Genomic DNA, 22,203 nt, shown 5'->3' on the forward strand with positions numbered 1-22,203 from the left:
GATAATAGTTTTAATATCTTGTAAATTCACTGCAAAAACTGAGGAAAGTCATTATAGAAAATAACAAATGTCTTAGAATATCTCGCAAAAAGAAATGATCCAATATTAGTTAGAGCTAGTAAGGCCAAACGCTCCGTTCTTGAAGTAAAAGTGCGAGCTTTGCGCCAAAGTGACGTCACTAGAGTGACGTCGCAGGATCGGCGCGGCAAGAGATACTTCAAAGGAGTGAACCAGCCCTTCTATTCTCTTTAGCCCTGTAATTGAGCACCCAAGCTCGCATGTTTATTTATTTTTTTATTAATATAACATACATTTTCAGGCTTGTGTGCTCAATTAAGGCCCTTAAACCGTAAAGCTTGCATGCTGTTGAACCAATAAATAGGGTTCTCTCTCGCATCTCCGAATTCAATTTGGCAATTTTTTCGGATGCAGTAAGAATGCACTTATTCCAAATCTGATTTTTTTTAAAAAAATGATCAACACTCAAAGTCTTTTTTGTATGAGCATGCGAAATTGATTAGAATCATTCTTAATGTACAGACCAATTTTTTCATCGTGTACTATGCATCCTATTCACTAATCGCATGAGATGCATGTATGTACTTAAAGGACATTCTCACTGCATGTGAAAAAACTGCAATAATCTGATTGTAACTTTCGAAGTCACATCCAGCGTAAACGGGTTCTAAGGAGCATTTCTCTTCGTGCAATTCGCTCTTGTCGAGCAGTTTTGTAAGCAATCACTCGCGCGACGAAAAAAATTCGATTCATTATCTCGCAGTCACATTCACGAGCGATCGCATATGCAAATTTCCTCCTGACTTTCTGATGATGGGCTACTCTCACTGAATGCGAAAAAATTCACAGATGCGATCAAGGGCCTGCTGGTGAAAAAAAATACCGTGAAAAACTCACCAATCAGATTCTCTATTTTTCTCAACGGCGATTGAAGATGTTTGAACCGCATGCAGTATGAGCGCCCATTTTTCGGGAGAAAGGCCGACTTTTACGGCAGCAATTTCAGTTTAATGCGTTCGCGCATTTACAAAAATTACAGTTTTCATATTTAGTCCAAATGTTTCTTTAAAATGCATCATATAAGACAAAGCAAGATACGTTTTAAATACGAAGTTTTAAATGTTCGTAAAAGGAAAACTGTTTATACTGCAAGAACGCATTGATTCTCATAATTCAATGAAGTATAAAGAACTGTTTTTAAGAACTGAGAAAACTCAATCTGAAAATTGTGATATTCGGTTCGGTAAACAAGGATTTCCGCAATATAAATAAACCTTGAATTAAAATTAAATTTCTAGATTCTTACTTCCTAATTACTTACAAGATTTGAAATGGAGGATTCAAAAGTTATATCAAAAGTAAGGTTTAACTAAAATCGATTTTTTGTGTTCTTAAAAAAAATCATATGACTTAACGAAGAATATACTTTAGATTATTATTTTTTTAGATAAGTTCATTGTTCTATGTTCTATACGTCTTAAATATTTGAAATTCGCCCCCTTTTCTTATGCGCAGTTGCGCTTAAATTTTTCTTATCAATTTTTTATTAATCAATTATGATGCTTCTGATCTGTTTTAATTAGGTTAATACCTATTTAAATACCAGGTGAATGGATGACTTTTACTGATGAATTAAAAAAGGATTTCCGTATCGTGATATGTGGCATAGTAATCGCCAAGTCTTGGCAACTTACAGGCAGCAGCCCGCTAGAAATTTAAAAACACATCACAGAAAGGGGGGTCATTGAGGGAAAATGTTAAATATAATTAATTTGATTAAATGTTAAATACTTATTTAATCAAATTGATGTAAAGATGGTAATAGAAAGCTACCGAAATAGCAAAAACTAATGTGTAAGTGTTAGTGATCTATTTATTTAAAAATTAAACATAGAAAATAAAACGTCCAAAATTAAATTTTTTTGTTTTTGTTTTTAAATAAGTTCTGTATTATTTTCTTTATCTTTTAGCTGAGTGGCAGTAGATATAACTGTACTTCTTCCTTATTTTATTTTATTATCATTTTAAATTAATAAATAAAAAAAAAATTAAAAAAAAACAGTTGAATTTCTTTTCACTCCTTAAAAAAGTACCTAATTTTTATAATAATAATAAATAAGTTACTATAGAAGTTTTTTTTAAAATTCATTCACAATGAGCTTTATTTACTTATTTTGCTATTCATTCTCCATTAAAACCACTTTCTATTAATAATTCTGAGATAGGAAAAAAAAGAAGTTATTTTGTGCAGAGGTGAGTGAATTTTTAAGCTGTTCCTTCTATTATATTTATTTATTTGTCAAATTCTACCCTAATTTTAAAAAATCAGTTTCAACAACTTAGCAAAATCATTACTAATTATTGGCATTTGAAATGTTTATACATCAAAAATGCAATGTTGTTTGAATATCATTTTTTTTCCTTTTTAGATTGAATTCGATGTGAACTTAACTTGTAAGAATTGTGCAAATGCTGTTAAGAATGTGTTATCTAAATTTCCTGAAGTAAAATTAGTTGAATGTGATATAGAAAAACAAAGTGTTGTCATTGAAACTTCTTTGCCATCTTTGTCTATTAAAGAAGCTATTGAGAGTACTGGTAAAAGAGCTGTTTTGAAGGGCTTTGGTAATTTTCATTTGTTTAGTCAGTACTTTTTTTCCTTCTCAAGTTCATTGTAATATTATGTGTAAGTAAATCGGTTATTCAGCACTGATGATAAAATAAAGTTTAAAAAAACCATTACTTATAAATTTGTGATGTGTATCTTAATTTTTATTGATTTATTTAACTGTGTTTTATTTTATAATTTTATTTGTTTTATCTATATACATTTTTTTTTTTTAACTATGCAAAAATATAATAATAATAATTTTTTCGGACAAAGAAAGAATATTTTTCCTGATTTTTTTAAAATCAATCTACAAAATATTTGTGATGCTTAAAGATGTCCTTTAACTTTTTTTTGTTTGAAAAAAACATGTTTTTTTTTTTTGTTAATCAGTGAGAATTAAAGTATTTAAGGAGAAATTTCTATGTTAGCTTGCTGTAATGTAAATCTTGTAGTGGGTTAAAGTAGTTGTGATATATTTGCTGCTACTTTTAAAAATTTTCATTTAGTATTTTACATTTAAAATACCATAGAATACCATTATACTAATTTATATGGATACCAGTGCTCATTCTCAGATAATCTGAAATTTATTATGTAATGAGAAAAAAATAAAAAGTTACAGTAAAAAACATTGCTACACTTTGCAATAGCAGTCACCAATCTTTTGATCCTTGCTAACCACCCAGCAGATATTACTTAATCTGGTGAAATACTACTTCATTTTTTTGGAGGAGGGTAAAAACCTTCCAACTCATTAAAATAAGTTTTAGGTTCCTCCTTCCAAAAAAGAAATGTGTTCTAAAGATTTTTAAAAATTGTTCTAATTAAAGAATGACAAATTTTAGGATAACAGTATATTTTCAAAGATGTTAATTTTATATGATAACCAAATATGATTAATTTTAATTGAATAAAGTTTACTTCATAATTACAAGGAATATTGCTGAATCAGTATAACTTCGCAATTTCACACCAGGAGGAAGTCGAGATTGATACCGCTAAAGCAAAATTCTTCCTGTGTTAACTCCATTGTTTAATTTATATACCTAAAATTTGAAAGAAGCATAAAAGATGTTCAACATTTCATACTTAATTCAGGTCAAAAGATGATTTGTTTAAATAGAAGATGGAGTAACTAATCCCAACTATTCTATACTGTTATTCTATAAAACACTTGCAGTTTATTCTTTTTGGTAACAAGTCTAATGTTTCAAGGTTTGCATTATAAAGATCTTCTATATTTAATTCCCATAAAAGTATTTCTTTATACTTATTATTTTTTTAATATTTGCTTTTGATCATGGTTTTATATCGTACCCTTGAATAAACAGCAGACTTAATTATGATTTTTAAAGAATACTTAACAGTTGTGGAGTATTTAGTTTAGACCAGAAGGCTTGGTTATTAAAAATGATTTGATATGTTTTTAGTAAAGAAATTTTATTTTTGAGATACTTAAATGCTGTAAAAAGATGGTAGAAGTATATTTCTAAAGTTTTTTCTACTATTTTAGGTTCAAGTAGTCTAGGTTCAGCTGTGGCTGAGCTAAAAAATAAACCAATTTTCGGTGTTATAAGATTCCATCAAACATTAGAAGATTTATGCGTAATTGATGGAACAATTGATGGACTTCCTCCTGGAGAGCATGGGCTTCATGTTCATGAGTATGGTGATCTTTCAGACTTACCTATGAGGTAGCATTTATTTTTATTCTTAAAGTTTTATATTACTGTTTTACTTCAAAATAATCCAAATATTAATGTATATGCATTTTAATGTACAGTGAATTGTAATGTACAGTGAGTACATTTTAATGTACAAAAAAAAGGACCACCCTGATAACTTTTGATCTAATGTTCGGATCTTCACATTCTCAAACTCAACCTAAAATGGTTCAAGGAGGTGACCTCAAATATGTTAATTAATTAGTGCAGGTGATATTTTAAGTTACGAAATCAAGCACAAAAATTTTTCAATTTGCTTAAAAAGTTCTTGAGATGTAGTGAAATACGCAAACAGTAAAATAAACTTTGTTGTTCCTAAGCTTAGGAACGCTCTCCTCAACAAACTATGGGGATCATATTTCGTAAATTGTGGGTACCCAATATATTTTGGGCTTCAGAAATCTAAATTAGTCGAAAAAAAGTATTTTTATTTAGAGGAAGAAAGATTTTGCGTTTGATTAAGTAATTTAAATTACCATTTGCACTAGTTAACATATCTGAAGTCAACCCCTAGAACCAGAGATTGATTGATCTAATGGGAAGATTCGATCATAAGACCAAAAGTATAGGGTGGTCCATTTTTTTTTTTTTTTTGCTCACTGTGCATTGTTTATAATTACATTTTTTCATACAATTACATTTATTTGATTTTTGAAGGAACCCAAATACATTATTTTACAGAAAATACAAATTTTCTTATTATTTTCAATGCAATTTCTCTAGCAGTTTCAATAGCAAATGGCTCTAAAATAATGTAAATGTAATGAAATAATGACTATACTGTTGTGCAATAGAAAAATCAGCATTCAGGAGAAAAAAATTCAAAATTTAGATTTTTGTGTATTTAGCATTTTTGTAAAATAGCTACATATTGCAAAAATATTATGTCATTCTAATTATATGTGAATTGGGTTATATGCAACATTAATTTTATTTACACTTGTGAAAACATTCTTTTAGAAAATTTATCTATTTACTCCATTCATGAATATTCAACAGAAGTAATTAATCTTCATTTGTTCCTTCCTATTTTTCTCTATTCATTCAAACCAAAGTTTATAGATTTTGTTCTGAAATTTAATTATTGATCAGCTATTAAATTTAATTAAAAAAATTTCACTTAAAATTAAATGCATTGTAAAGAAATTTAAAACTTTTCATAGTTATTGGAACCATTCTATTTTTCACAATTTTATGCTAGAAAAATTAGACAGCTAAAGGAAAAGTTGTGAAGAAAAATTTAGAATTTTAAGAACTAAAATTTTCAAGTTCAGTGTCCTAAAAAGAGGTAAAAAATTTTGACCACTGAGTCGTCAGAACCTGCAGGTTATGGCGAATACTTTTTAGGACACCAAATTTTATTTTTAAAACACATAATTTTTTAGATTTCTTCTTTCTCTACTGAACTCATACTGTTAAAGGTTTGAACAAAGAGACAAATGTTAAATAAGTTTTTAATCATTGATTTTTAATTTTCAAAATAAATTAAAAATTCATCTTTACTTTTCTCAGCAGTGTGTCTCAAAGATAATAAAATACAAGTTTGTCATCTAATCAGAATCAGAAAAATAAAACACACACTATTTAAGAATTTGAATGGCTTTTTTCTGAAAAATTATTCCAATTTAATTCTTTCAGCAAAATTTTTATAAATGAAAATTCAGTATTGTACCTTTGTTTATTTTTATATTTTTGATAATATGGTTATAATTTAATTTACATTAAGAAACTTTCAACCTTACCAAATTTCTTTGATTTAAACCAAATTAAACTTTTAGAAGTTTAAACTTAAACAAATATGAAAAACTAGGGGCTCAGTCCCTTGCATGCTTGGCTTTATCCAGCCCCCATGATTGTTACAATAATTTTCATTTCTTGACCATAAACAGATTGTTAAGTTCAGATATGTTAAGTTCAGATAAGTTCAGATATTTTTCCATTTGTTAAACCTAGAAATTTGTTACTATTAAAAACATGTTTAATTTTTTTCCAACAAATAGATAATTATGGTGCTTTCCAAATTTATATTCATTATTTTAATTGTATTTGTTGACTAAACATATAATTTTATTAAGTTTATTATACAAATAAATATAAGTTATTTTTATATATTATTTAATAATTGTAAAATGATCAACATTGGTATTTTATCATGAGCCTATAACTCAACATCAAACATTATTAAACATAATTATTTTAATATATTATCTCTGCATTCTGTGTCTTTGTGCTGATAATAACTGATGCTTATTAATTGAAATTGCCATTTTATCATTTACTTCGATTTTTTGTGCTTTTTACAGTATTTTACTTGGTTGTTGAATAACCAGCCCCAAGTAATTCTTACCTTGTTCAAATTTGAATTATGTTAGGGTAAAAGTTTAATATTTCAGTGAATCACTAAATCAGCAATTCTATCTTTATAAATATGACTTATTTACATTTCTTTATTATTATAATTTAATCTTATTATTTTTTCTTTACAGTATCGGTCCCCATTTTAATCCCACTGAATCTTCTCATGGTGGCCAAAATGATGCATCTAGGGTATTTTAATTTTTTGTAATTTTATTTTTATAATACTTAAGGTAATTATATCTGTATTCATTAAAAATTATTTTATTAAATAGAGTTGATACTTTCATTGAAATAAATTTTTATTTCTTTCGTAATTATTAAACATTTTGTTTTTAAACATGTTATTACTGTAGCTTTAACTGATAATTTTATTTTAGTTGATCCTTTATGCTTGCTTGCTGTATGATTTTATGATGCTTGCTTTGCTATATAATTTTTAAATACTCACATTTCTGAAGTTTTTGAGAATTTTGTTTTTATTTAAAAACCTATAAAGTTTTATTTGATCATCTATTTTCCAAATATATATATATATATATACTTGAAATTTTTTTAAATTTTAATTACTTCAAGATATTTTTCAACTAATGTAAAATTAGATCTTAAGTTCTGTTATGTCACAAATATGTATTTACAAAAATAACATTAAAAATAAATAATTATTTTTATTAAGGTACCCATGCCCACAGTCAATTTCATATGTATAGAATATTTTTTCAAGTCAATGGGCCAGCGGACATTAATTGCTATATTAAAAAAAGATTATTTTCAAAGTTTCAAGTATACAATAGTTTAATACAAAGGTAAACAATAGTTTTGAAAATATGTTGAATACAGTAGTCCTGAAATTAAGAAAAATTGGTTGAATGTTTCGATTAAACTTCATTTTAATACTAAAAAAATATTTTCTTTACATACAGCATTAAAGTATGTAGTCTTAAGTTTAATTTGCACAAAGAAAGAAGTTCATGTCTAAAAAATTGTTCGAGTAATTTCAAATTTACAAAAAAATTGGATTTCGGATAGCCTCGCTCACAAGAATGTCGGGTATCACCGCCCAATTTTATTTCGTGGATAAATGTACGGTTGCAAAGATTATTATTGTATTGCTTCAAATTTGAATGTTATATGCATTTTTAACTACAAATATTGTTGTTATTAAATTATTGTTATTAAATGATAGAATTCTCTAAAAGTATATAAATATGTAAAATAATTTTGTGATAAAAATGATAAATGAGGTATATCTATTGTCAATACATTGGTCATTTTCATTTACACCTGAAAAACAGTCAAAAAAACATAATTTTTGTAACTGGGCGGGGCTACCCGACACATTTTGAAAAGAGCAGAAAAACATGTTTTTTTAAATTTCTATTTTTTTAAGTTAAACTATTCTTTTTTTGGTTTACTCTTTTAGCATTATTTAATTAGATCATAAAACAATAGAAACATGCAAAAATATTGATTATTACTCAATATTATACAGAAATATAAGCAATACTCCTTAAGTGGGCAGGGCTACCCGATTCTCCCCTACTTCATGAATTCAAAGATATTTCTTTTCAAACTATATATATTTATACAATATATGTTTGTGCTTTCATGCTCATTATACTTATATTTTTGAATAAAACTAGTTTTATAGTTTTAATCAAAATAGTTTTCAAATTTTAAATGAATTTAAAGACTAAACTAATTTTTGTTTTCTTTTATGACAAATTGTATTAATATGTTTTCCTTTATTCTTAAGCATAAGTTCAAAATTAAAAATAAAAGAACAATTTCAAAATTAAATTTTTAAATTCTTTACATAAAATTTTTATCCCTTCATCCTGTTAAGTTGTGTACTGTTTGTTTCCAACTCTGAAAATAAAACATGTTAAGTAACTTGACAATATATTTTTAAACAGTTAGTTTTAAGTTGTGAAAGTATTGAAAATAATTTTTTATATATTTTTTATTTGAGATTTGTGTGGAGTGTTGCATACAGTGCGCCAAAAAAAAAAAGAAAGAAAGAAAACGGACCACCCTAAAAATGTTTGATCTAATAATCGGATCTTCATGTTCTAGGACTCATTCTTAATGGTTCGAAGGAGTGATCTGAAGTATTCTGATTAATTAATGCAGACGATTTTAAGTTTCAAAACCAGACACAAAAATAAACTTTCTATGAATAAAATTACCTGTTTTTCAAAGGATTCGGATTTCAGATCCCAAATATACAAATGTAGCCACAATCTAATTATATTCTATATAATTCATATAGTTAGATTTGAAGAGCAACCCTAAGTATTTGTCCATATCTCGAGAATTTTTTAAACAAATTCAGAAAATTTTGCACCCAGCTATAAAATTTGTTTAAACAATGATATGGTTCCTATAAAAAAAATTAATTTTAGTAAATATTTATTATTTTGTTTAATAACTGTTGAAAAAAATTTTAATTGTATGGTATAAAATTTTTTATGTCATTTTAGAGTATGTAATTTTACATAACAAAATTTGAACAAAATCGGGTGAATAGTTCCTGAGAAATCGAATTATAAATATATGACTTCTTTAAAATTTGATCAACACCTTATATTTTCTACCTGTTTTAAAAGGTATTGTACTGTCTAATAATATTTTATAAGTAAAAGTTTAAGTTATTATTTTTCGTTTCTGGAGGGAAACTTGGACATCCAATCAGAGTATTGGTTCCCCTTCAGAGTATTGACATATTAAGTTTTTTTTCTTTTTAATATATATATATATATATATGACATATGCTCCTGCACCCCAGAGCCCAAGGTCAAGAAAACTGAGATGGGCACAGTCGGCCTTGGCCCTCTTAATGGGCTGTCGCGCCACTGAGTTAGTTATATATCTATATATATATATATATATGCATGCTTCACTTTGTTTCTTAAAACTTGTTGTCTTTGATTTATTTCCACAAATTTTTATTTTGTAATTTTGGATAATATGTTATTTATTACTAACAAAACTTTTTTTTTATCGTCTGCTATGTTTGTTCATTTAATATCAATTAAAGACATGATATTTTTTTTATTGAATAACTTCTAATTTCTCAGAAGTGCAGTCTCATTTGCATGTTTTACCCATAGTGAAATGACATCTGTTTTCTTTAAAAGTCATTTTTTATTATAAAATAAAATCAGAAGATTGTTTGTTAATGTAAGCATACAATTGTTTATTACTAAAATCAGTAGATTATTTATGAAGCAGATTGTAGCTTTCTCTTTTTATGAGTGATACGTTTTCCCAATAAATTTTGTACTCAATAAATTAGTTCTTTTCGTTCATGATTTTTAAGATAAAGAATTTTTTTAAACTTCAGCTGGTCTTATTATATCCTGCCATGTTCAGGGTTTTAATACTTCTGTCAGTGCTTCTTTTAACTATGGTTTCCATTTATTATTGTTTTTATTTAATTTGATTAATAAATTTTCCTTGTATTTTAGCGTTTCCTTTTTTCCTTATTATTAGGTTTGAAATATATTGCATTTTTTAATCATTAATTTTGTTTTGTATTAGTTAATTTGGTGATTTTAATAAATTTTCAGTTTATTATAAGGTGGTTTTATTTCGTTTATAATAATTTGGCTTAATTTCATTTAGCTTATAAATATTTTAGCTTCTTTTTATGTTGGTTTGATATTTGTCTTTAAAAACTTTTTTTGTTTATTTTGCAATTAATAAAAAAAATTTAACTTCATTTATAGATTTAACTTCAATTATAGATTATCATATACTTTTCTTATTATTTTAATGCAGCAGCCTTTACTTATAAACAATTTAGTTTTTTTCCTTTTCGTTTAATATTTCCTAGTAAAGTAAATTCCCTGAGTCCTGTTTTTATCTTTCATTCACATTTATAGTTCTGGCAGTTTTTTTATTTTTAATCTGAGTTGGTATAATTTAAATCACCTAATTTTTTTTAAAAATAAAAATAATTTATAAATGCATTTTTAGAGTTACAACTTTATTTATAATCCTAATTTGATTATTATTTATTATGAATTTTGTTGATTTTTTTTTTTAAATTTTAGAATTTTACGTAAGTTTAGCTGGAAAAGTGGGATTTTTTTTTTTGAATTAGTCTGAAATATTATTTTGACTGTTAATTGTGCAAAATTATTCATGCCTTTGTTTTTTCTCTTTTATTTAGCATTACGGGGATTTGGGAAACATATTTGCTGATTCAAAAGGAAGAGCAAGTTTTCGCATTGAAGATCATCAACTCAAGGTTCATGAAATAATAGGAAGATCCATAGCTGTGAGCTCTGATAAAGATGATTTTGGCTTAGGTAACAGTGAGTCATCAAAAATGGATGGCAATTCTGGAACTAGGTGAATATTATCTATTTTAATATCTGAAAACTAATGTATTGTATTCACAATTATTTACGATTTTTAATCCCAATACATAGCTGCCAACCCTTCCGCATTTTGCGGAAGCTTTCTGAATTTTTACTTATTTTAGCTATTTTTTCCGTATTTACACTCAGAAGATAAAATTTCCGCATTTTACCTATCCGCCTGATAGCTAGCATTATCTTTAAATCAGACGTCAATGCTCCTCTAGTAATGGCCGTAGAAAGCCCGCTTGCTGTGATCCTCCCTTTCCTTCCATTTACGTTACATCATTCAGTGTGACGTAATGGATTTCTCCTCTCTTCTATCAATGAGAGAAGGAATTCAGCTTATGTTACGAAAGCGCTTCCCGTTATCACCTGACTTCCTGTTTGCCGGCCCGAAAGCAACCGTTAAAGGAAAATTGCTTGTGTAAAAGCAAAACAACAATTGGTTTATGGCAATATTTTTTTCTCATTCGATTAATCGTGTTAATTTATTATGGCTGAACGAAAACAATACAAACAAGTCTTTAAGGAGTCCTATTCTCTTGAATTTCCATTTATTTCTGGATAGAATCTTGGAGTACAATGTATGTAAAAACGACGGCAACGTATGTAAAAATGACTAGCATAGCGCATGGTCAGACACGTAAAATCGACAGAACACCAGAAGAACAAATTTCTTTAGTGTAATTCTTTTTTTCATAATTTCTATTAAGTTTATACATAGTGCATACTATTATATTGTAATTAAACTAATGTTAATCTAAGTCTTGAAATATGACATATTTCCCTTTAATCAAGAATATTGTACCATCAAGTAGCTAGACATAAGTTTTTTTTAAAAATTATTTCCTTTTCTTGTTTTAAAAAAAGTTGAGTATTGCTTTTTTATGCTCATATATTGGATTTATAAATAAATAATTAATTAAAATCTGCTTCTTTTATAAATTTATTAGTAATTAGTATGCAGCTGTAAATCTTCTGCATTTTTAGGCATTTCTTCTGCATTTTTTTTGTCTATCTTCTGCATTTTTATAACTAGACAGGGTGCGTAGCGTTTGTAAAAAGTACTTAAAGGTGCTTTTTTGGGGATTTCGTTTTTGAAAGCTTTTAAAGGTGCTTTTTTCAGCTGGCGTTTTTAAAAAGTGCTTTTTTTCACGAATAAATTTTTTTTCCTTCAGTGATATCTGGTAGATCCCATTCATTTTACGAAAAATGGGGTGTTTGCTACGCAATCATTCACGCGGACTTCATGTCNAAAATATATGAATTATTCAATTTTCCACTTTTATAAAAAAAATACAAATTATTATATAAAGTTTATTATTTGAAGTGCTTTTCAGTGTTTATTACAATTTTAGTTATGAAGTGTGAAATAAATGTTCATCTAATTACAATGAAATGAATTGAATCCCATCTCTAAGTTCCAGAATATAGTTACTATTAATTCTGTCTAAAATTATAAAAGATATAATATTTCGATAGGCGGAACCAAATCGAAAAATTTTAAGAGGTGATATACACAAACTGGTAACTAATTTTAATCAAAAATTCAGATTTTTCTAAAAGTTTCACTTTTTTTAATAAGTATTCCGCTTTTTCAGAAAATTCACCGATTTTCAAAGAGAAACAGAAAATTCAAACTACATAGCTAGCAATCCTTTCTCATTTTTACTTATTATAACAATTTTCTCCCCTTTTACTCGCAGCAGATAAGATTTTTCGCATTTTTTACCCGCCTTCCAGATAGATCCGATTTTTGTAGTTCAAACAACGCTGCTTCTGATAAGTCTTTTAGAGGTCCCGAGCCTGGAATCTGCTAATATCTCGGTTCTTATTCACACGATTTTAATATCAAACATAGCTTTTCATACTTGCGTGTTGCGATTCTTATTCACGCGATTTGAATATTGTACGGTGCGATTCTTATTTACAAGATTTCAAAATCCGATATTGTGATTCGTATTTACGCCTTTTTTAAAAACCTATATAGCAATTCGTATTCACGCAAGTTTAAAATTAGTGTCTTGATTTGCTCATGCAGTTTATAATATCAAACATTGATTTTCGTATTTATACGTGATTTTAAAATAAGGCATTGGGATTCGCATTCACGCATTCTAAAAATTATGCATCATAATTCTTATTTATGTGATCTAAAAATTACGCATTCGTATTTACGAGATCTAAGAATTATGAATCGGGATTTGTATTTACTCGTTTTAAAAATTATAATAATCAGTGATATCTGGTAGATCCCATTCATTTTACGAAAAATGGGGTGTTTGCTACGCAATCATTCACGCGGACTTCATGTCGTACCCACGTTATGACTTGCGCATGCGCGCGCGCTTAAAACCGAAACCTGAGTGCTCCAATTCAGATAGAGAATAACAGATCCTTATGAAATGTTTTTCTTTTTAATTTATTTTAATTTTATTCTTGTTTATTTTATTTTACTTCTAACACTTTTTTTGACGTAGGGGGTAAGGGTACTTTTGTTCTGAATTCAGGGTCAAGTTGAATTCACTCGGTGATGTGGGAAAGTACTGATTGTTTCGATTTACGCCCGTTTCTTTTTGGGTTTTTTTTAACGCTAAAACTGTTTATAAAAAGTTTTTGTTTTTCAATAATATCATTGATTGAATATGAATCTTTTGAGTGCTTGAAAAGTTTTTAAAAAGTGCTTATTTTTGATTCAAAGATTTGGCTACGCGCCCTGCTAGAGATTAGCAGCTATGTCAATATTACAATGCATGATTTTCGAATTTTGGTTATCACTTTTCATATACATATATATACATGCTAAATCAATTATTGATATAAGCAAAATTTTTTTAGATAAAGTATGTTTTTTTTAATGAAAAATTATTTTTCTGAATTAATTCTAGTAATTAAAACTATTTAATTTTCTGCAAATATACTAATTTTTTTCATATAAAAATTTTGCTCTAGAACACTAACGTTTATATAAAAAGTATCTTATTGGCCACCAACTTGACTAAATGGATCATGGTGTATGACAATTAAGCAATTAATAAAATTATAGTTATAGTATTGAAAATTTTTTGTTTTTATTTCGGCACCTTTTTTTTATAGTTTTTGACAACTATTTTCATGCTTTAGGCTACTAAAAGCAACTATTTTCTCTATTTTATTATGTAGCAACCATGTCATCAATAATAATTTTGGATTCAAAAGAACTGATGATGTTTATTTGTGAAAAACTCAAAACCAGTTAACAATTTATTGTTTCTTTTTAGTAGAGGTGCATCTAAGTTTGTATATACCGCTTTTCTTAGCAATGTCAGATTGCTATCTGTATCTACTAAATCTTTAAGTTTATTATGATTAGAAATAATTACTTCTTTACACAGAGAGAAGGATATTCATGAACAGTAATGGTACTGGCATGTGTTGAATTATTTCGATTATTTCACCTACACTCTGTGGATAAATTGCCAAGTAGATAACATGATATATGTTTGGAGTCACGTGAACAATTAGGGCATGATTTTGATAAATAACCAATATCATTTACAATGAAAACAGCGTTGAGGAGCTTTAGCTGATTCTGAAGGTTTTCTATAGTTGTTTTGTTTTAGGGTGTCATGTTGAGATTGCACAAATTGGGATTATTGATCCAATTGTTGACAACAGTTTCATATGCACGCAATTTCTGCTTAAATTCTGAAAATAAATGAGCTCCATAAAAAATAATTTTTTCAGAACGAGTTTCGTTAACTTTATTTATGATATACTAAATTACTGATGATTGATCAATAGTAGAATCACATTTATTATACAATTTGTGCATTGAATTAAAATAATGTATTATTTCAACATTTTGCATTTTTCAAGTTCACAATGAATTTCTATTAAGGCAATAGTATCTAATTTGTTAAGTAATTCCTCTTTTAATGCATCATAGGTATTTAAATTTCTTTTTGAAAACAAATACGATTTGGTAGTTCCGCAAATTAAATGATTGGCAAAAATCAATTTCTGAAAAAAAAAAATTCCTCAGCATCTTGAACAAAAAGTTTTAAGGGAATAAAAATCTTCACCCGAATCTTTCATCTTATCGTAAATATCTCTTAAAAGTAACCAGAACTGTGAATTTATTTCCGAATTCACTAACTCATTCAGAAAAGAAAAAGTGTTTACTTTCGTTTAATTCTTTTTTCCTTGAAATAATAACTTTCTGAAATTTATATTATTTTACTCCCAGTAATTTTTTATTAACTTACATTTCTAAACATGATCAGTTTATGAACAAGGATTTTTTAAAATGCGGTACATACTGCTTACAGGCATAAACTTTTGAAAAGATTGTCTTCAAATGAGTGAAAAACGTAGTGACTAATTTTCATTCAATCATGGCTGATTTTCATTCAAATTCATAGAAAAGCATAAGATATAAAATGTGTGTACATACATTTTTATCATTTCTAGTATTTTCATTTTCATATTGATTGATACTTTATTTAATTTTCCAGGTGGCTCTATAATTGTTACGTGCATTAGTATTTGCTTATTTCAATACGTTTAAAATTATTTTCAGTTTCCTTTTAGGTACTACATTAAAATAACTTTGTAACCTAAGATAAGATGGCTTTATTTGTTTATTTTAAAAATTACTTGACAATATTATTCTTATTTTTTTGTTGATTTTTTTAAAAAAAACTAACTCAATTAAGTACTATATCATAGCATTTATTTTCAGTTCCTATTATTAAAGTAACTCTCTTTGAAATGAATATAGGGTAAGAAAGTTAAAAATTTTTGAAAAATGCTTGATTTGAATACTTGCTATACATTGAAACACAGACAAACCATGACCCATCATTCTCACAGCTTTTGTTTTCCCATATGTATTATCATGTTTTAATGGTCCCGTCCCAAATGCTATTCTTATAATGTTAATCATACTCGTTAAGATAGTTAAGTAGCTTATTCATAGATCTGTTATTCAGAGATTCTACCATCATCCGAAAATTTTGAAATTGTATTTTGTTTTGAGTAGAGTAACTAGAATTCCTGGTGCTAATGATGAAGAAGAAAATGGCGATTTTTTATAATTTAGAGAAAAAGCCTCTAACAGCACTTTAGTTGTTTATGCATCAATTCATGAAAACATGGAAACATGTGTTATTGGTTCAAAAAATTTTTGCAGAAGCTGAATGAAGAGCAAAGTGATACTGATTATGAAGGCAAAGAGGAACAATAACTAGTTCCAAAATTTGCAGAAGGCCCCAAAACCTTTAAAACAGTAAGGATATTTCTGTATTAACGCAAATGTGCTGAAAATAAACGACAATTTGTTACAAATACCGAAGCTTTATTGTTCATTCTGAGAAGAAAAGAGTGTGCCAGCCAAAATGTCCAAACATTTTTAATAAGTAAATGTCTTTATTCTTCTTTCTTTTGCATTGTAAATATTTTTGCATAAAGTACTTAATTTTTGCAATTAAAATTTTTCTTTCTTATTTTAAAATTATTAATTTTTAATTCCATTGCTTCTTTATTACTTTTCTAGTCATTAAATAATGTTTTACATTGACGTGCATTTGTCATTTTTTCATATCAATCATTGGCAAAGAGTAGGGTCTCATGAGTACAAATCGATTGAGTTTCTAGTGTATTTTTATATCTGTTAAATGATGCATTGTTTCCTAATCCTATTGCAGCTATTATTTCCAGCTTCCCTTTAAGTATAATATTAAAATCCTTTTAAAATGAACTTAAGGTAAGTTTTAAAAAGTGTTCTGAAAATTTCTTGACAAGACTTGTTTTGTTTAGAAATATTTTTATCGCAATCAAATAAGGCATTTGTTTTTTCTGGCTAATCTTTATTGCAGTCACTATTTGCAGTTCCATTTTCGATACAATATTAAAATAACTCAATTTTAATTATATTTAAGAATAGGTTATATATTTTTTTAAAATTACTTACTATTTGCTTTAAAAGCAAGAAAGGAAAAAAAAAAACGTGCGTAAAGCACAAATTAAAATGCAAAAATGAACATATTATATTTTCGGTTCTGAAATCAAGAACATTCCTCAGCCTCTAAACACCAAATGATTGTAAAGAATTAAAAAGAGACTAACAAATTTGAACAAGATAATAAAAAAGGGTGTAACTGATTAAATTAGAATAGGTTTCTAAATAATGAGAAAGGTGGGATACTAAAAAGATCATTAACTAAAATATTAGAATTTTTAAAACTATGGAATGACTCCCAAAAATCAATTTCAGAAGACGTTGAGCAGTGTTGAATGATTTTCGCAGAAGAAAACTTAAACCTGTGATTAGAATTCTGACTAAGTAGATTGATGGGAGATTGGTTAATGTTCTGATATTAAACACATCTTTCGTGTTCTTTTAGTCAAAGTTTAAGGGTTACGTTTAAAGTTAGCTTTGATAACTAACTATTTGATTGTTTTATCTTAATGTCTGAAAAAAAGGTAAATCCCAAATTGGTAAGATTTTGAATAAATTTGAGTTTAAAATAATGTTTTCTACAAATTAACCAAATTTCACCAACCTTAAAGACCTTATTGCTGATATTAATAGTCGGATTATTTTTCAAATTTTGTATCAATGTGGTTTTGTGTCTATTGAGCAAACTAAATGAGCAAATAAAATATTAGACTTCAACCTAAAGACCATGAAAGATATGTCTAAAATCAGGATATTGATCTTCTATCACTCTAAATATTCGGAATTCTACGCACAAGTTTTTTTTTGTCTGCTAAAATCATTCAACACTGCTCGCTATCTTCCAAAATTGATTTTTGGGAGTCATTCCATATTTTTAAAAATCCTAATAATTTAGTTAGTCATCTCTCTAGTGTCCCACCATTTCCCAATATTTGTAAGTACGTTCTAATTTAATCTGTTGCACCCTGGGGTTCCTACTAAATCCCCTAACAACTGTTTCTTATTCTCCTTTTTTATTATCTTGTTCAAACTTCTTTATGCACGTGTTTATCTCTTTACTTCTCTACCGTCATTAGGTGTTTAGACGCTATGGAAAATTCCTGTTTATGGAACTGAAACTTTAGTTTGCCCATTTGTGTTCTATTCACATTGTTTTTCTTTTTTTTAAAATTAGTTTACATATCACAAAGTATACCTACTCCTTTTTTGATTACTTCCTTTGTCTGTAAATATTTTTTTATATCAGTCAAGTGACGTATCATAACCTAATCCTTATGATGCTAGTAGTGTATATGCTACTTGAAGTTGATATTTAATAATTCACAGAAATATGAGGCATATGTTTTTTGTTTTACATTAATTATAAAGCATTGATATTTTGATTTCAAAATCGTTATGCGTTAAAAAAAAATTTATAAGGTATATTTCTGCAAGTTAGCAAAAGTATTTTGGCTTAAGTTTACTTGGATTGATATTTTGAGAAATATCAATAATTTGTGAGGCAAGTTATTTGCATAAAATACTACGAAAGCTTCTATGCTATTAATGCTCATGCAGATTTTAATGTTTGTGCCTATATTGTCTTCTGATCATCATCAGGAACTTCAGACCATAGACTGGTTGTGCATTTCTGAGCTATACCATTACCCATGGGATGCACAACATCAAATATGATTTATAAAGCCTTTTGATTTGACCTCTGAACTGTCTATAATTATACTCGATTAAACTATTTTGTTTATAGCGATGGGTTTAGTGTTTGTTATATTTCAAATTTTTACATATAAACTGTAAAAAAGAAAAATTATATTGTCAAAATTTCAAGCACAACCAATATATTAATAGGATAAATCACTTTACTAAATAATTTTTCTTTCTTATTTTAAAGAAGAAAAAACACTCTGGAAATTTTTTAGGTATGTTTGATTTTTAAAAGAATTGCAATTCTTTCTCATATTTAACATTTTGTTTTCTAGTTTGGCTGCTGCTATTATTGCTCGATCTGCTGGGTTGTTTGAGAATCCTAAAAGACTTTGCCAGTGTGATGGTATAAATATTTGGGATGAAAGGAGCCAACCTATGTCATCATTATAACTCTTTACCTTTCAAAGTAATATCTAAATCTGATTTAGCACACTGTAAACAAAATATATACTTTAAAAAAACACTTGGTAGAAGTTTTTCTTGTTTTTTTATCCTTAAAACTTTTAAAATTAAAATAACCTATATGTCATGATAGTGGTTATTGTTTAATATATATGTTAATTAATTTTTTATATCAACATATTTGATAGGAGCTAAAAATTGTAAGATGATACATTTGCATTTTCATATGAAATGTAATTAGAATTCTTTTTTTCTTGAATTTTATATGAACTAAAATATATAAATTATTCAATTTTCCACTTTTATAAAAAAAATACAAATTATTATATAAAGTTTATTATTTGAAGTGCTTTTCAGTGTTTATTACAATTTTAGTTATGAAATGTAAAATAAATGTTCATCTAATTACAATGAAATGAAATAGAATGAAATGAATTATATTACATTCATTGTAATCAGAGTAATAGGGTTTAAATCATTAAAGCCTTAATTTTTTGGCATGGTTTAAAAGCAATAATAATTGTTATTAGATTATAAAAAAATTATTAATTTTATAAAATTATTTTTTAAATATTTCTCATAATTTTAATATATTTGGTATTCAAGTTTTCAAGATTTTTTTTTAATGTTTCCACTTTAAAAATTGGTAAATATATACAGGTTGAATCCCATCTCTAAGTTGCAGAATATAGTTACTATTAATTCTATCTAAAATTATAAAAGACATAATATTTCAATAGGCGGAACCAAATCGAAAAATTTTAAGAGGTGATATGCACAAACTGGTAACTAATTTTTGCCATGCATTCAGGTGTTACCATTTAACCATTACACAATTAAGCACTTTAGGAAAGGATTTAATAACTTTAACTTTATATAAACTTTAGGATTTTATTAAGAAATGTGTTATTTTTTGCTCAGGTAACTGTTCCATTTCAAAAGTTTTACGTATAGATGTGAAATTTATTGACTTAAAGGGTGAAAGAATAATTTAAAAAAAATTATTATACTTTTAATAATGATACATTTTTTATTGCAATGTTTGTTGTTACTCCATGTCATTTTTAATGGCAAGGCACAATTAATTGTAAAAAAGGTGCCCTTTTTTAGTAATTGATATTTCCTATACCAATCAAACAATTGCTTTCGAATTTAGTTTTGTAGATTAAAATTTGTGTGCATTCTTTATATAAAAGGAATTTTGAAAACATTTTTTACAAACCTTTTGTCTTTGAGACATTAAGTTGTAACCTACCTCATAAATTATTACAAAAGTTGGAAACATTTTATTGGAAAAATGTATTCTACTTTGTTTTATGAATTTATACTTTATTTTGTGTTGTGTTTTACTGTTTTGTAATTTTAGCTTTTGTAGAAAGTAGGTTGTATATTGTGCTTTGTGCCAATTAATTATTTTTTATCAATGGTCAAAGTAATAACTTTTTGTATTGTGCTGGTCTCGATTTATTGCCTTGATTTTTATGCAATGGTTTAATTAAATCAGTATTATTTTGTAAAATACATTCCAAAAATTATTATTTGTTTCTTTCATATTTTAATTTAAAAGTACTGAATTTTTCTTTACTTATTTGATTGTCCAATTTGAGTTTTTTTCTTGTATCCTAATGATTTTGTGATTTGTAAGATTGTTACATATTTTGGCTACATTTAAACACAAACATAAATATTAAATCCTCTTTATGAATTATAAATAAGCAGAAGAGTAAGCAACATATTATTCTGTATGTTAATATTACTTATAAGCATTAGCTATTAACAAAAAAATAATAAGAGAATAATGATTTTTTTAAAAAGCGAGAAAAACTGCATTTCTTTCTCGCTTTTTAAATGTAAGGTTTTAACCATCTTTATAGATACTATGCTTATTTTGATTGTTTAAGTGAAAATGGAAATGTTTGTTAACTTCAAACTTTGATATTTATGACTGACTAGTTTAATGCGAAATTTTACATTGGATAATCAATTTGGTATTGAGTAAATATGAAATACAATAAGTTTTATAATTTTACCTACACTCCCTTTCTAGGACTAGTTCTAAAAGTTCAATATTAACTAAGAGGTATGAATTATTCAACATAAATTTCTATTAAATATCAATATCAAGATTTTTTAAATGTTAAGTTGATGTTGGAGTCTTTCTTTTAAATTTTCTCTTTCTTTCTGGAATATTTTTGACTTAAAAGAAATTAATTGCTGTGTTCTCAAAAAAAGTGTTATGCTTGTTTATTTATATATTAAATAATAAATTTATATTTTTAAAATATGTTATTGAATTGATAATAATGTTTTTTTGACACTTTTGAATCTCGTGTAATATTTGATTTTAATAATTGCCTGTCATTTTGTAAAACATTCTGAAGTTTCTTTCACTTCTTTTCTGACAAAATAAATATATTTAAGACAGGATTTTTGCTGCAATTTTTCTATTTATTTAATGACATTTAACATTACTGTTTTAAGTATTGAAAAATTGTGATTAAACGTAACAGGTAGAAAAATCTTTTAAAACTTAGAAAAATATGCTCTAGTTTGCAACAAAAGCATCTTTTATAATGTGATATTGTGTTTATCCTTTTATATCTTTTTCTTTAGTATCATCTCATTCGTATACAAATTATGTTATTATTAACGACATTGAAAATTAATTAATGTTTTGAAACTTGGTTTAAATTTTACTAACCTTTAATATTTAAAGCAAATTTTTAGATGTTATTATTAATTGTTGCTTGACTAAATATTTATTTTTATTGAAGGTGTTACATGTCAAACGTTTTGTGTTTATTGTGTATCTAATTTATGCAAATAAATTATTTTGTTCTATATTCTTCTTAATTTATTTCAAAATATTTTGACTAAGATTAATATTTTGACAATTTCTATTTTCTGCAATAAGTCTTATTTATTGCGCAAAAATATCTTTGGTTAATTTTAATAATTGTCTTGAACCTAATTTTATTACTTTTATACCTTAAAATCTCATTACAGTTTTTCTAGTTTTACAGAACTAATATTTTATTTTTATTTATTTGTTTTAATTTCATAAATTTGTAAAAAACA

The 22,203-nt window shown here is 26.6% G+C and overlaps 1 protein-coding gene across 2 annotated transcripts; it reads left to right on the plus strand.

Moving 5' to 3' along the window:
* The first annotated feature begins 924 nt into the window (after positions 1–924).
* On the plus strand, positions 925–21,966 carry LOC107440529 (Copper chaperone for superoxide dismutase). 2 transcript variants are annotated; one of them, XM_043049611.2, is made up of 6 exons: positions 925–1,376; positions 2,448–2,643; positions 4,143–4,323; positions 6,840–6,900; positions 10,886–11,067; positions 16,102–16,487. In XM_043049611.2, exons 1-6 carry the CDS (start codon positions 1,350–1,352, stop codon positions 16,154–16,156), a joined length of 702 nt encoding a protein of 233 aa, XP_042905545.1. In that variant the 5' UTR covers positions 925–1,349; the 3' UTR covers positions 16,157–16,487. The 2 variants fall into 2 exon arrangements, with proteins under 2 accessions (XP_042905545.1, XP_042905544.1); XM_043049610.2 differs by lacking the exon at positions 16,102–16,487 and adding an exon at positions 18,996–21,966 and having other exon boundaries at positions 942–1,376.
* The last annotated feature ends 237 nt before the right edge of the window (positions 21,967–22,203 follow it).

This window comes from Parasteatoda tepidariorum, chromosome 5, assembly GCF_043381705.1.
Source record: "Parasteatoda tepidariorum isolate YZ-2023 chromosome 5, CAS_Ptep_4.0, whole genome shotgun sequence".
NCBI classification, from domain to species: domain Eukaryota; kingdom Metazoa; phylum Arthropoda; class Arachnida; order Araneae; family Theridiidae; genus Parasteatoda; species Parasteatoda tepidariorum.

Coding starts and splice junctions, on each gene's coding strand:
- LOC107440529 (XM_043049610.2), top strand. CDS start 1,350: ATGGAGGATTCAAAAGTTATATCAAAA. Junction 4,324..6,839: donor CTTTCAGACTTACCTATGAG/GTAGCATTTATT, acceptor TTTTCTTTACAG/TATCGGTCCCCATTTTAATC. Junction 6,901..10,885: donor GCCAAAATGATGCATCTAGG/GTATTTTAATTT, acceptor TCTTTTATTTAG/CATTACGGGGATTTGGGAAA.